This window comes from Lampetra planeri, chromosome 38 (genome assembly GCF_965212315.1).
Source record: "Lampetra planeri chromosome 38, kcLamPlan1.2.h2, whole genome shotgun sequence".
NCBI lineage: Eukaryota > Metazoa > Chordata > Hyperoartia > Petromyzontiformes > Petromyzontidae > Lampetra > Lampetra planeri.
In genome coordinates this window covers 5,017,732-5,030,764 of record NC_136144.1, presented here as the reverse complement: position 1 = coordinate 5,030,764, position 13,033 = coordinate 5,017,732, and the positions used below count along the sequence as shown (strand labels likewise).

Sequence of the window (13,033 nt, the reverse complement as noted above, 5' to 3'; positions counted from 1 at the left end):
CAACCTGGCAGCCAACTCTATCTGACAATCAGAAAAAAAAACACACAATCGCTGACACAGACTTCTGGCGCGGGGGAGAAGGGGGGTGGTGGCAAAATTCTGTTAGCGAGCACCTATTAAGGCCGGCACGGCGCACTAGGGGAGCGGGGGGGGGATCAGCACCACGCAACGGCTGCCATCGTCCTCCAAACGCGGGCACGCGGTGCTGCCTCGTGCGGGTGGGTGGGGGTGTCGTGGGGAGCGGTGGTGCAGCGGTTAGCGCTACGAACCCGGCGACCCGAGTTCGATTCCCGCTCACGGCCAACACCGGTGATGATTATCTAAACCGGTCCCTGGGTCTCCCGTAGGTCGACTCGGCCCAAAATGAGTACCTGGTGCGGTGCGTAAACATCGCCACTGGGAAGACAAAGGCGGTCGGGCGTGGTCCTGGCCACCCACTCCTCGTGTACCGTTCCGGTCTTCTTAGGTGCTTGCTAACAGCACTTGCCCCTACAGTCTGTTAAGGCTATACGGGGAATCTTTGTTTTTTTAGTGGGGGTGGGGGGGGTTCTGGTGGTGGGGGGTGGGACACACAACTTGAGTTCTGTGGCTCAGGCTAATGCAGTATCTGCCATCCCCCCCCCCCCCCATTCATCTCCCTGTCTTCCCCGCGACGGACTCGAGAACAGATGGGGCACCACGGTGGCTAGGAGATGTTATCTCCCTCACCGGGTATGCACGAGGTCGTGGGTTCGGTCCCCACCCTGACGCCTGCTGTATGTTTGGAGTTTGCGTGTCTCTCTCTCTACCCGTGGTCGCGTGGATTTTTCTCCGGGTCCTCCGGTTTTTCCCTCCACATTTAGAATCAACACCACGCGTTTGGAGTATTTGGCTGCTGTGAATTTCCACATTTTCAGTTTTTTTCAGTTTAATTTATTAGGTATAGCCCTGTGAGCCATTCGGCTCTTGAATCGGGTGCAACCGCAACAAACATGAGCAATAAACATCTTAAAGTGACTATGCGCAAAAATAACAATCCAGGAAAAAACAGCAATAAACTGAAAACTGAAAAACTGAGACCCATAAACTCATATAGACACACTTAGACTCACACAGAGACCCATAGTCCCACACAGAGACCCATAAACTCACACAGAGACCCATAAACTCACACAGATACCTATGAACACAGATACCCATAAACTCACAGAGACGCATAGACTCAAACACAGACACATAAATTCACACAGATACATAGACTCACACGGAGACTAACAAAGTCACACGTGATGATAAGCCACTTGGTTGAGCTATCATTTGTGATAGCCAGGTCGCTTCTGAAAAATAACTATGCCTGGTTAAAGAAAAATAGTTTAGTAATTGAAAGAGCTCCATCTGTCAAGGTACAATTGGGAGTCCGTGGGTGTGCGACATTTCCAGAAGCACTTTATAGCAACTAACAAACGAATACTTGTTCACGTGACGCAGCGGTTGTGAAGAATTGTGGTCTACTGTGGAAAAACAAAACAGTGGAACTGGTGCAAACTTCTGCAATTGCTTTGTTAAATTGGCAGACGCCTGGCCAGGACACGGAACAGTGCGCGCTGGAGATGAGCCGGGCGCGGGGTCGGCGAGGGGCTACTCGGCAACGGTGTTAGCCGCGGCCCAGTAATCGCACTCAGACCACGGGGTTGCACAACAGCCCAGCGCGCTAACTCCTGCGCCACCACTCTCCTGCCGGGTGCGCTGCCAGGCTCGTCGCAATCGCTGCACCTGGCCCAGGGGAAAGGCACGCGATGGGAAAGTGTCCAGGCTGGGAGGCGCCGTCGGCTTTGCCCGTCGGCCATCGTATCGCGTGACCCTCCACGCGAACTCCGGCCCTCATCTTTGCAGCGGCGGCTTTTGGTTGCTCGCCGTTGAACAAAGACGGCGGTGGGCACCGCATCGCGTGGCGCTTTCGGATGCGCTTCTGCGGCCGTCTGGAACGCTCTTCCTTCAGGTATTAGAAAACCACTGGGAGCTAAATCATCTAAATTGAAAACGAATTTCTTTAGAACTGCTTTTTGTGTGTAGTTTGTTGTCCTTCCCCCGCACCTCCGATTAGCGTGGTCGGCTATGTACGGCGCGAAAGAAGTCCAACACACACACCTATAACGTCACCAGTAATTCGACTCATCAGCTGACTCATCTCCCTTACACGTGACCAGGACAAAGGTCGCCCGGCGCCGCCGCGACCCGGAGCGACCAGGTGGGGTGGTACGTCATCTCCGCTTCATCTCCGTCGCTCGGCGGCACCGCTCCCGCTCGCGTCCCTGCCACCCCGCGGCTCTCTCCGCCGCCGCCGGCGTGTGCGGTGGATTCACCGGGGGCACCGACGCCCCCCAAGGCCGCGACCGCGGCGTCGGCGGCGGCCCTGGGTCGCCGGGCCCGGGACCTGCGGGGGCCGCGTGGAAGGACGGCGTCGCGAGGCCGCGAGCGCACCCGGCCCCGCGCCAGCGGTGGCGGCGGCAGCAGCAGCGGCCTCCGCTGGGCTGGAGGCACGGAATCACCAGACCGGCGCGCCTCCGGATCCCCGCCGGCCGTGACCTGCGGCGAAGGGTGAAATGAACCAGGAGGCCGATGGTCTCGTGACTGGCCACGCGCGTCAGGGCGGTGGCGAGATGTTGACTACCTCGCCTGGTGTACAGGAGGTCATTGGTTCGATCCCGACCCTGACACCTGCTGTATATTTGGAGTTTGTGTGCCTCTCTCCCTGCGGTGGCGTGAATTTTTCTCCGGGTCCTCCACATTTAGAATCGACATCACGCGTTTAGAATATTTGACTGCTATAAATTTCCACGTGATGACAAGCCACTTTGTTGAGCTATCATTTATGGCCAGGTCGCCCCTGAAAAAGAGCTATACACTCCTGTGGGCCTTACCTAAATTAAAAAATAGTTTTCAGTTTCGTTTTAGTGTGTGTTCGGTGCAGATCAACAAAAGCCCGACGGTCAATCCACTGCTGGATGGAGGGCCTCCCCATGCTGTGCGTGCAGTGAGAGTTATTTTGACCATACTTCACCACGCTGGTCATTGCGACTCGGTGAAGGGGAGGGGGTGTGTGTGTGTGCGCGCAGAAAAACAATGCGGGGAGCGGCATTGTTGCGGTCAGCGCACACTGCGCTACGAACCCACCGACCCGAGTTTGATTCCTGCTCACAGCACAACATCGGTGATGAATATATGAGCCGGTCATGGCCCTCCCCTCGCTCGTCTCAGCCTTAAATGAGTAACTGGTGTGGTGGCGAAACATCAGCATTGGGGAGACAATGGGGGCCAGGCGTGGAAATGGCCACCCGTCCCACCGTGCGCCGTTCCGGCATTCATGAGCGCTCGCAAAGAGCACTTGCCGCGACGCTCTGTTAAGGTTACAGGGGGCCTTTGCTCGCAGGATCACAATGGATTGTTCTGGACTGCCCTCTACTCCCCACACCTATTACACCCGCCCTTCTCGTACAACCTGTAAAAGGCTATCCAGGGCATTTTTGTCTTGTGTGTGTAGAGTGCTTGCCAACAGCACATTCTCCAACAGCCTCTGCAGGCCACTTTGGTGGCCACGCCGGTTCTGCTGCTCTTACCCTCATTAGAGCCTGGCCTTCCTCCTCATCCCCCACCTCCTCCATCTCCTCGTCCGCGCTGTCTTGGTCATCTTCTCCCGGGATCGTCCCTGAAATGGCTCGCTTCACCGTGGGGGTCAACTCCTGACGGCTCCTCAGCCCGGCCTGGGAGCAGCCGGCAGGAAGGAGGAGGAGACCCGGACTGGTCACCAGCAGGTACACTCAACCACCAGGGCCCAGAAACCATCAGGGTTTACCCAGCAACCACCAGGGCCCAGACACCATCAGAGTTTACCCAGCGACCACCAGGGCCCAGCGACCATCAGGGTTTACCCAGCGACCATCAGGGCCCAGCGACCATCAGGGTTTACCCAGCAACCATCAGGGCCCAGCAACCATCAGGACCCAGTGTCCACCCGGACCCAGAAACCATCAGAGTTTACCCAGCAACCACCAGGGCCTAGCGACCATCAGAGTTTACCCAGCAACCACCAGGACCCAGCGACCATCAGGGTTTACCCAGCAACCACCAGGGCCCAGAAACCATCAGAGTTTACCCAGCGACCATCAGGACCCAGAAACCATCAGGGTTTACCCAGCAACCACCAGGACCCAGAAACCATCAGGGTTTACCCAGCAACCACCAGGGCCCAGAAACCATCAGAGTTTACCCAGCAAGCACCAGGGCTAAGAAACCATCAGAGTTTACCCAGCAACCACCAGGACCCAGAAACCATCAGGGTTTACCCAGCAACCACCAGGGCCCAGAAACCATCAGGGTTTACCCAGCAACCACCAGGGTCCAGAAACCATCAGGGTTTACCCAGCAACCACCAGGACCCAGAAACCATCAGGGTTTACCCAGCAACCACCAGGGCCCAGAAACCATCAGGGTTTACCCAGCAACCACCAGGACCCAGCGACCATCAGGGTTTACCCAGCAACCACCAGGACCCAGAAACCATCAGGGTTTACCCAGCAACCATCAGGACCCAGAAACCATCAGGGTTTACCCAGCAACCACCAGGGCCCAGAAACCATCAGGGTTTACCCAGCAACCACCAGGGCCCAGCGACCATCAGGGCTTACCCAGCAACCATCAGAACCCAGCGACCATCAGGGTTTACCCAGCGACCATCAGAGAGAACCAAAAATTTACTTATTAATCCACGAGAGTCATCAGACTCTTTCTTTCAGGAGGGTCCTGCTGCTGCATTGGGCTTTTACTTTAGGACGTTTTTAGCCAATATACGAGTTGTTTTGTGCGTGTGGGCAAAACAAACTAAGCACCCGGAGAAAACCGGAACGTGTGAGGGGGCAACACTCGATCCCCGTACACGATTAGTCCACTGCCTGTAACCGCCGTGTCCTGGCGAACCAGGGCATGCACGGCTCCTCCTCGACGCCCAGGGGAAAGGGGGGAGCTTCACGACAACATCCATGTGAGGTGGAGGTGTGGAAGGAGGAGGTGGGAGTAGGGGAGGAGGAGGTGGCGGTGGGAGCGTGTTTACGCGCAGCATGACGGCGTTGCTGAAGGTCCCCTGCTCCTTGCGCTGCCTGAACTTTCGGAAGTAGTCCTGGATGAGGAAGGAGGCGTAGAACATGCCCACCGTCACCTCGTCATCTGTCTCGCACGCGCAACGACGACGTTAATTGAAGACGCGCGTGCGGCCCATCGCGACCGGCGTTGTGATTCGTGACACTTTTTTTGGGGGTCAGACGGCCATCGTGAGTAAAACGCTGTTGTCGTTACACCCTCCTCCACCCGACACGGCCCATCAATAAAGTTGTGACGCGACGAACAAACGCGTGACAGATTAATTTACGGCTTCGGCAGCACCAGACAGTACAAGGAATGTGTGGCACACTGCCTGACGATGCTGGTTGTAGCTACGGGCGACACGTCCATCGCCCGGCCACCTCTGAAACCGGACGTCTCTGAAGAAAGAAGAGCCTCAGAGCCCCTCGGATTCCTCCAGCCTCGATAAAGATTCCGATTCAATGCGTGTGGATCGCTCTCCAGCAACGCCCCGGAGCGGCCGGGGCAGAGGTAAAGCGGCGCGATTTCTCATTGTTCTGTTCACCACGTGACAACTGCGCCGGGTGGAGGAGGGGTTTTACGACATGCTAACGGTTTACTTCCAACACACAACAAAACTAATCGATTACGAGTAGTAATTTACAAAATGCGTGCGACTAAACCGTCAACCTCGTCGTCTGGGTCACGTGGGGACGTCGTCGCCGACCCAGCATGTTCGGGCGCAACGTTTGACCGCCATGCGATGGACATTAGTGGCAGAGCGGGAGGCTAAATTTGAGCCCGCGAAACTTCGAGGGACTGTTTTGAGTGTCACCATCGTGGGCAGGCTGGGCGGGCGGGGGAGTGCTGCCCTCTGCAGCACGAATCAAGAGGCCGCCGGAATGGATCTCGGAGGCAGTTCTGCGATATCCGCTTCTGTGGCGGCCGGTCTCCAGACACGAGGGGGGGTGGCCCTCAACGGATTCTCCCGTCTCGTAACGTGACGCCAATAGCACGGTCGGGATAAAGTTGTCAACAAAAACATAAAATCGGTCAGTAAGCGCGATTCTCCATTCACCTCATCCGGGTTGCACAAAAACAAAGTTTAACACGTAGTAGTCGGGCTTCCGCGACCAATGTCATGCATAATAAAGGTTTTCTTTTGGGGTTCAATCTTGTAAATATATGAACGTGTCGTTAAACCCGCCACCACCCAACACAGCCAACTAGTAAGGTTTGTCACGTGAACAGAACGTGCCAATTCGTATCTAGTACAGCACTAGTGTATAGTGTAGTGTATTGTAGTGTATTGTAGTGTAGTGTATAGTGTATTGTAGTATACTAGGACAGCACTAGTGCATAATGTAGTGTATTATGTATAGTAGTGTGGTGTATAGTGTAATATATTGTATAGTGTATCATGTAGTGTATAGTAGTATATTGTATAGTGCAGTGTATAGTGTAGTGTATAGTAGTATAGTATATAGTGTAGTATACTAGTACAGCACACTGGTGTGTTGGAGAGCCAAGCCACAACATTTACAATCTGAGTACGACGTTTCGCCAGTAATTACAACTAGCTTCATCAGGCGACAGCCAGAGTTGACAAATCTGAACATGCCAATTCGTTTCTGTACTCGTAACCAATTGGCATGTTCTGTTTACGTCACACTAAATCTTACTAATTGGCTGTGTCGGGTGGTGACGGGTTTAACAACACAGCATTTATATATTTACGTGATCTAACCCAAAAAAACCTCGATTATGAAAGACAAAGATACCCCCGTGTAGACTGTTGGGGAAAGTGCTGTTAGGGAGCACCTATGAAGGCCGGCACAGCACACGAGGGGGTGTGGTGGCCAGCACCACGCCCTTACCGCCTCTGTCTCCCCAGTGGCGATGTTTACACATCGCACCAGGTACTCATTTGAGGCTGAGTCGACCTAGGGGAGGCCCAGGACCGGTTCAGATAATCGTCACCGGTGTTGGTGGCCGTGAGCGGGAGATCGAACTGGGGTCGCCGGGTTCGTAGCGCAGCGTAGCGCGAACCGCTCCCCAACACACGCGCACTCACAACGCACGTCCAGGTCACCCGTGTGCCGTGGTGCCCATCCTGGGTCAGGGGCGATGTCGGTTCTGTGCCCGCAGAGGGCCCAGTTCACAACGGTCACAGAAACGAAGGCGTTCGAATTAACGGACGCCGCGCCACGCACCGTGACAATCCCTCCACGTGGTGGCGCGGTGTCACGCGGTGCCACGTGGTGTCACGCGGTGCCACGTGGTGTAGCGTGGGACCACGTGGTGTAGTGCGGTGGTACCGCGGTGCCACGCCGTGGAACGCTCACCTCCGGCCGGCGGCACGACCTGGTCCAGCAGCGCCACGTTGGTTCTCTTCCAGAGCTTCTTCACGATGGCCCTCATCTCCTCGTTGGCCTGGTCCACGTTGCCTGACGCGTGGACGAGAGTGGACGGCGAGGGGAGAGACGACGCAGAGAGACGACGCAGAGCAGGGACGCAGAGAGGAGACAGAGAGAGAGACATTCCTACAAAGGCTGCGAGATAGAGGGAAACATTTTCCACGCTCGGACTTTGTCTGTCAGCAGCGCTCGCAGCTTCACATCCTCGTTGACCACCCCAACTGCCCACCCCTAAGGGCCACGCGGCCGCTCTGCTCTGCACGAGTTCCGGATGGAGTCGACGTTTCATAATATGACGCTGGCCTTTAACAGAAGGATGGCGTCAGGCGGTCAGTGCGGTGTCCCATGACTGACAGTGCAGTGACACACAACGCTTAAAATCCCCCCGTATAGCCATAACAGACTGTTGGGGCAAGTGCTGTTAGCGAGTAGCACCTATGAAGGCCGGAACGGCACACGAGGGGATGGGTGGTCAACACCACGCCAGGCCGCCTTTGTCTTCCTTAGTGAAGATGTTTCCACACCGGACCAGGTACTCATTTGAGGCTGAGTGCGGTGACAAAGATGCCCCTGTATAGCCTTTAACAGACTGTCGGGGCAAGTGCCGTTAGCAAGAACCCACACACATCACACATACACCAGACGCACACACCACACATACACCACACACACACCACATGCTCCTCTGCCCTCCGTTGTTGCTGGAGGGCGACTGCCTCCAACTGCTCAGTAGCAACAGCGTCCTTCACGAGCCTCCTCCACAGAGGCCGATCTTGACACCGCTGGTAACGGCCATCGGCAAGTCCACTCAGCTCCACATCCTCCTGCACCACATCACTCCATCTCTTCTCTAGCACGTGCCACGCCCGTTAAGCCCCCTCTATATGGCCAAACAGAAGCTGTTTAGGCATGTGGTGGCTGAGCATGCGAGCTACATGACCCAGCGACACGACATGACACACCACACACCAACACAGAGAGAGACACACGCACACACACTCACTCACCCTCCGTCTTGATTTTTAGCGAGGTCCGAACGAGTGCGAACAGCGTCGCGTTGAACCTGACGGTGCCGTCGCCGCCCAGGGGCATGTTCATCATCACGAGCCTCTGAGACGCGAGGAGACGCGCACAGGTCCACACCGAGCCGAGTCACCATCGCTGGTGGTGGTGACGAGATGTTAACTCCCTCGCCTGGTATAGGCAGGAGGTCGTGCGTTCGATTCGATGCCGACCCTGGCGGCTCTATATTTGCGCGTTCTCCCCGTAGTCGCGTGGATTTTTCTCCGGGTCCAGCGGGTTTCACCCACCGCATTTAGAATCGACGTCGCGCGTTCAGAACCTTTGGCTGCTATAAATGTCCACGCGATGATAAGCCACTTTCGTTGAGCTATCGTTTGTGGCCGGGTCGCTTCTGTAAAGAGAGCTGCGTAGCTCAGTGGGCCTGACCTCAGCCTCAAATGAGTACCCGGTGCGGTGTGTAAACACCGCCACTCGGGAGACAAAGGCGGCCGGGCGTGGTGTTGGCCACCCACCCACTCGTGTGCTGTGCCGGCCTTCACAGGTGCTACTCGCTAACAGCACTTGCCCCTACAGTCTGTTAAGGCTATACGGGGGATCTTTGTCTTTGTGCATGTGAGCATGTGCGCGTGTGTGTGCGCTTGTGTGCACGTGTGTGCGCGTGTGTGCGTGTGCATGTGCACGTGTGTGCGTGTTTGTGTGTGCCCGTGTGTGCGTGTGTGCGCGTGTGAGTGGCCCTCACCTTACAGGCGACACGTTGGGGACAGAGTTTCCCGAATCCCAGCGGGGGTTGGATGTGACGCAGCAGCATCACCAGGTCCACGTGCTTGATGCGGCCCCTGCGATCCTCACAGGGTGAGCACACGTGTGTAGGTGTGCGTACTGTATGGGGAGCGGTAGTGTAGTGGTTATCGCCTTGCGCTACGAACCCGGCGACCCGAGTTCGATTCCCGATCACGGTCAACACCAGTGACGATTATTTGAACCGGTCCTGGGCTTCCTCTAGGTCGACTCAGCCTCAAGTTAGTACCTAGTGCGGTGTGTAAAAATCTCCACAAGAGAAATAAAGGCGGTCGGGCGTGGTGCTGGCCACCCACTCCCTCGTGTGCCGTGCCGGCCTTCATAGGTGCTCGCTAACAGCACTTGCTCCAACAGTCTTTTAAGGCTATACGGGGCAATCTATGCCTTCCGTGTTGGAACTTCTTTCGCACCATACGTGGCAGACCGTAGCACAGCAGCAGTTCGCCCCGCTCGTCGCAGAGCTTCAGCGTCTTTCTAATCTGGCAGGGCGGCCCCCACCGAATGACGGCACTGCGGCACGATCACGCGATAGCCCCCCGCAGTCTCCTCCACCCGTAGGGGGACCTTACGGTTCCCCGGTGGAGTCGTTCGGCAAGAATAGTAGCAGGCCAGTGTGTGGTGTGTGTGTGCGCACACACCGGAGTCGCGGTCCAAATTTGCCAAAATTCGAATTTGTACATTACCTGAATGTAATGACAGCCGTCAACCTGCAGTGCGAATGGACTAGTGGCCACGGGAGGTAATGACAGTGGAGTCAGCCTACAGTGTGAAAAAACTAGTGGCCACGGGAAGTAATGACAGGGGAGTCAGCTTGCAGTGTGAATGGACTAGTGGCCACCGGAGGTAATGACAGGGGAGTCAGCTTGCAGTGTGAATGAAGATTGAGCGAATGGTTTTAAGTGAGCGAAGGCGTGAGTGGTATTGAGTGAGCGATTGAGTGAATGAATGAGCGAGTGAATTAATGAACACGGAGGTCAGTGTGTGTGAGTGTGTGAGTGTGTGAGTGTGTGAGTGTGTGAGTGTGCGCGTCGGTACGAATGAGAGCATGAGGGAGGGCTAGAGGTTGATTAGGATAGCTCGAGCAGGTAGTTAGTTGAGGGAGATGTTTAGTGATCGAGCCGGTAAAGTGAGTGGTTGCGCGTGTGTACGTTTAACTTCTTGCGCACAGTACGTATCCAACCGTGCTAATCAGAGGTGTGGGATTAGCATCACCCGTGATTCACTCGTGGTCCACTCGTGATCCACTCATCATTTACTCATGATTCACTCATGATCGACTCATGCTTCACTCGTGATCCACTCATAATCCAACCGTGATCCACTAATGATTCACTCGTGATTCGCCTCACGTGGCCTCGGGGTCGTACTCGGCCCAGCACCGCTTGAACTCGTCCAGGTGGTGAGGCCCCAGGATGGACCAGTCCCTCGTCAGGTAGTCAAAGTTGTCCATGATCACCGCCACGAACAGGTTGATGATCTGGCGGCGAAGGAACGCACAAAACGCATTTCCCGTTACCGGAGCGACGTTGACTTTCCTCCGTCGGACGCAGCCGGCCCGGGTGTTCCTCGGCGGTTTAACACGTGGGCTTTCGCGACCAATCTCATCCATAAAAGAGGTGTTTTTTTCGTGAGCGAGTAAACGGATGAACAAGGCAGTCGCGTGTGCAGTGACTCTGTCCTGCCTGCCTCTCTCTCCCATCATTTCCTAAGCCCCCACGCCTCCCTCCGCTCAAAACCTGGCCACACATTCTGCGAGTGAGCACGCGGTCCCCCCACGCGGTGATGAAGACCTCCACAAAAGCCAAACTCCAGTGCGCCATGGTTCCCAGAGGCAGACTCTGCAGCGGCGAGCAATTGGTGACATTGCCGCGCCCCTTCTATTGCTGTGTACGACAGAGGTCACAACCGGGTACCCGATACCCGTACCCTACCCGATACCCGGCTACCCGTACCCGGCCGGGTACGGGTACCCGTTTGCGACCCTGGTGCGGCCGGGTACGGGTAGACCGTGAGTCACTGGTGAGTAACTGTTTGTCACTCATTTCCCAACGTCTTGTCTCTTCTCACAATTCAAGTTCCTAGAATTAACCCACTCGCGCCTGCAACATGGCTTCATCCCAGAGGTCGCAATCAGGTACCCGATACCCGTATCCTACCCGTACCCGGCCGGGTACGGGTAGGGTACGGGTACAGGTAGGGTACGGGTACCCGTTTGCGACCTTGGTGCGGCCGGGTACCGGTAAGGAATCAAAACCCGTTTGCGACCTCTGGCGTACGATGGCGGCAAGATGCGCCTGGAGCTCGACGCCAAAGTCGAGGTCTGCCGCCGCTGCTACCGCTGCTGCTGGTGGCCGCGACAAGAGGGCTTCGGCGGAGAGAGAGTTGGGTCCACAAAAGGAAACGGGATGGTGGGAGCCGCTGGCGAAAAATAATCTTTGGGGCTGCCGAATATCTTGGGGGACTTAATGCCAACTGAGAGCGTCGGTAAGCAATGAAGCGTATACATTAGAGGGAGTTACATAGTTTGATTAACAAAAATATATTTTACTTTCTTTTTGACTCTGATAAAAAAAAATGCAATTTGCTAAACGGACCGGCCCACCGGCCCTCGGAATGGACCGGCCCACCGGACTGCTGCCCTATGCCGGTCCAAGGCCTGCTGGGCGCGTCCGTCTGGCACCGTGGCGCTCTCACTCGTGGCGACCTCTCGCGGGCCTCTCTTGATTTTGTCCAGTCGTTTCTACCCCCCCCCCCCCCGCCGAAATTTGTCTTTTCACCTTCGCCAAAAGCACGGCTGCCTTACCTTGGCATGTCTGGGTAGGCGACTTTGAAAATATTTCTGCACCCGGCACACCACATCCAGTAGGGCACCACGGTGGCTGGGAGATGTTAATTCCCTCGCCTGGTGTGCAGGAGGCCGTGAGTTCGATCCCGACCCTGATGATGCCTGCTGCTGTATATTTGTAGTTTGCGTGTCTGTCTCTCTCCCCGTGGTCGCGTGGATTTTTCTCCGGGTACTCCGGTCTTTCCCTCCGCATTTAGAATCAACGTCACCACGCGTTTTAGAGTATTTGGCTGCTATACATTTCCACGTGGATAAGCCACGTCGTTGAGTTATCATTTGTGACAGCCGGGTCACTTCTGAAAAAGACTACGTAGCTCAGTGGGCCTTACCTGGTAAAATAAATATAGTAGTAGTTTAGTCATATACCGCTCGCAGTGGCTGTGGCTAAGAGTCGCGTGACACCTAATCCAGTCTCCCGGCAAAACTCTCAGCGCGTTCAGTGACGCATTCGATGTGCATATTCCACCCGCCGCCTACAGCCCGAGCTTTGCCCTTCCCTTCCCCTCCCGCCCGCGCTCGCTCCTCACCAGGAAAGCGCAGAGCATGAAGAAGCTGACGAAGTAGAGAACGGAGAAGGAGGAGCCGCAGGAGAAGGCTTCGTGGCGCGGGAGACCGAGCCCTGGGTGGCAGCGCTGGCCAGGCATGCAGGCGAGCATGATCTCCTGCCACGCCTCGCCCGTGGCACACCTGCACCAGGGGCACAACCATGGTCGGTCGGACGGTCGGTCGGTCTAACATCAGTGGGTTCTTCTTCTGAAACCTGGGGTGTGGTGATAGGTATGTGTGAGTCTTTGGGTCGATATGGGTCTATGCGTGAGTCTATGGGTCTAAGCGTGAGACTATGGTTATGTGTGAG

The 13,033-nt window shown here is 55.9% G+C and overlaps 1 protein-coding gene across 1 annotated transcript in view; it reads right to left on the bottom strand.

Annotated features, from left to right (window-relative positions):
* Positions 1-2,172: 2,172 nt before the first annotated feature.
* Positions 2,173-13,033, bottom strand: part of LOC144731161 (voltage-dependent L-type calcium channel subunit alpha-1D-like) — a 51,741-nt gene continuing 40,880 nt past the window's right edge. Inside the window, exons 32-39 of the mRNA XM_078612126.1 lie at positions 12,705-12,864; positions 10,682-10,809; positions 9,274-9,370; positions 8,519-8,621; positions 7,440-7,541; positions 5,087-5,199; positions 3,597-3,740; positions 2,173-2,565 (exon numbers count right to left, since the gene is read on the bottom strand). Of these exons, the coding sequence (XP_078468252.1) occupies positions 2,173-2,565; positions 3,597-3,740; positions 5,087-5,199; positions 7,440-7,541; positions 8,519-8,621; positions 9,274-9,370; positions 10,682-10,809; positions 12,705-12,864 (1,240 nt within the window). The remainder of the gene's footprint in view (positions 2,566-3,596; positions 3,741-5,086; positions 5,200-7,439; positions 7,542-8,518; positions 8,622-9,273; positions 9,371-10,681; positions 10,810-12,704; positions 12,865-13,033) is intronic.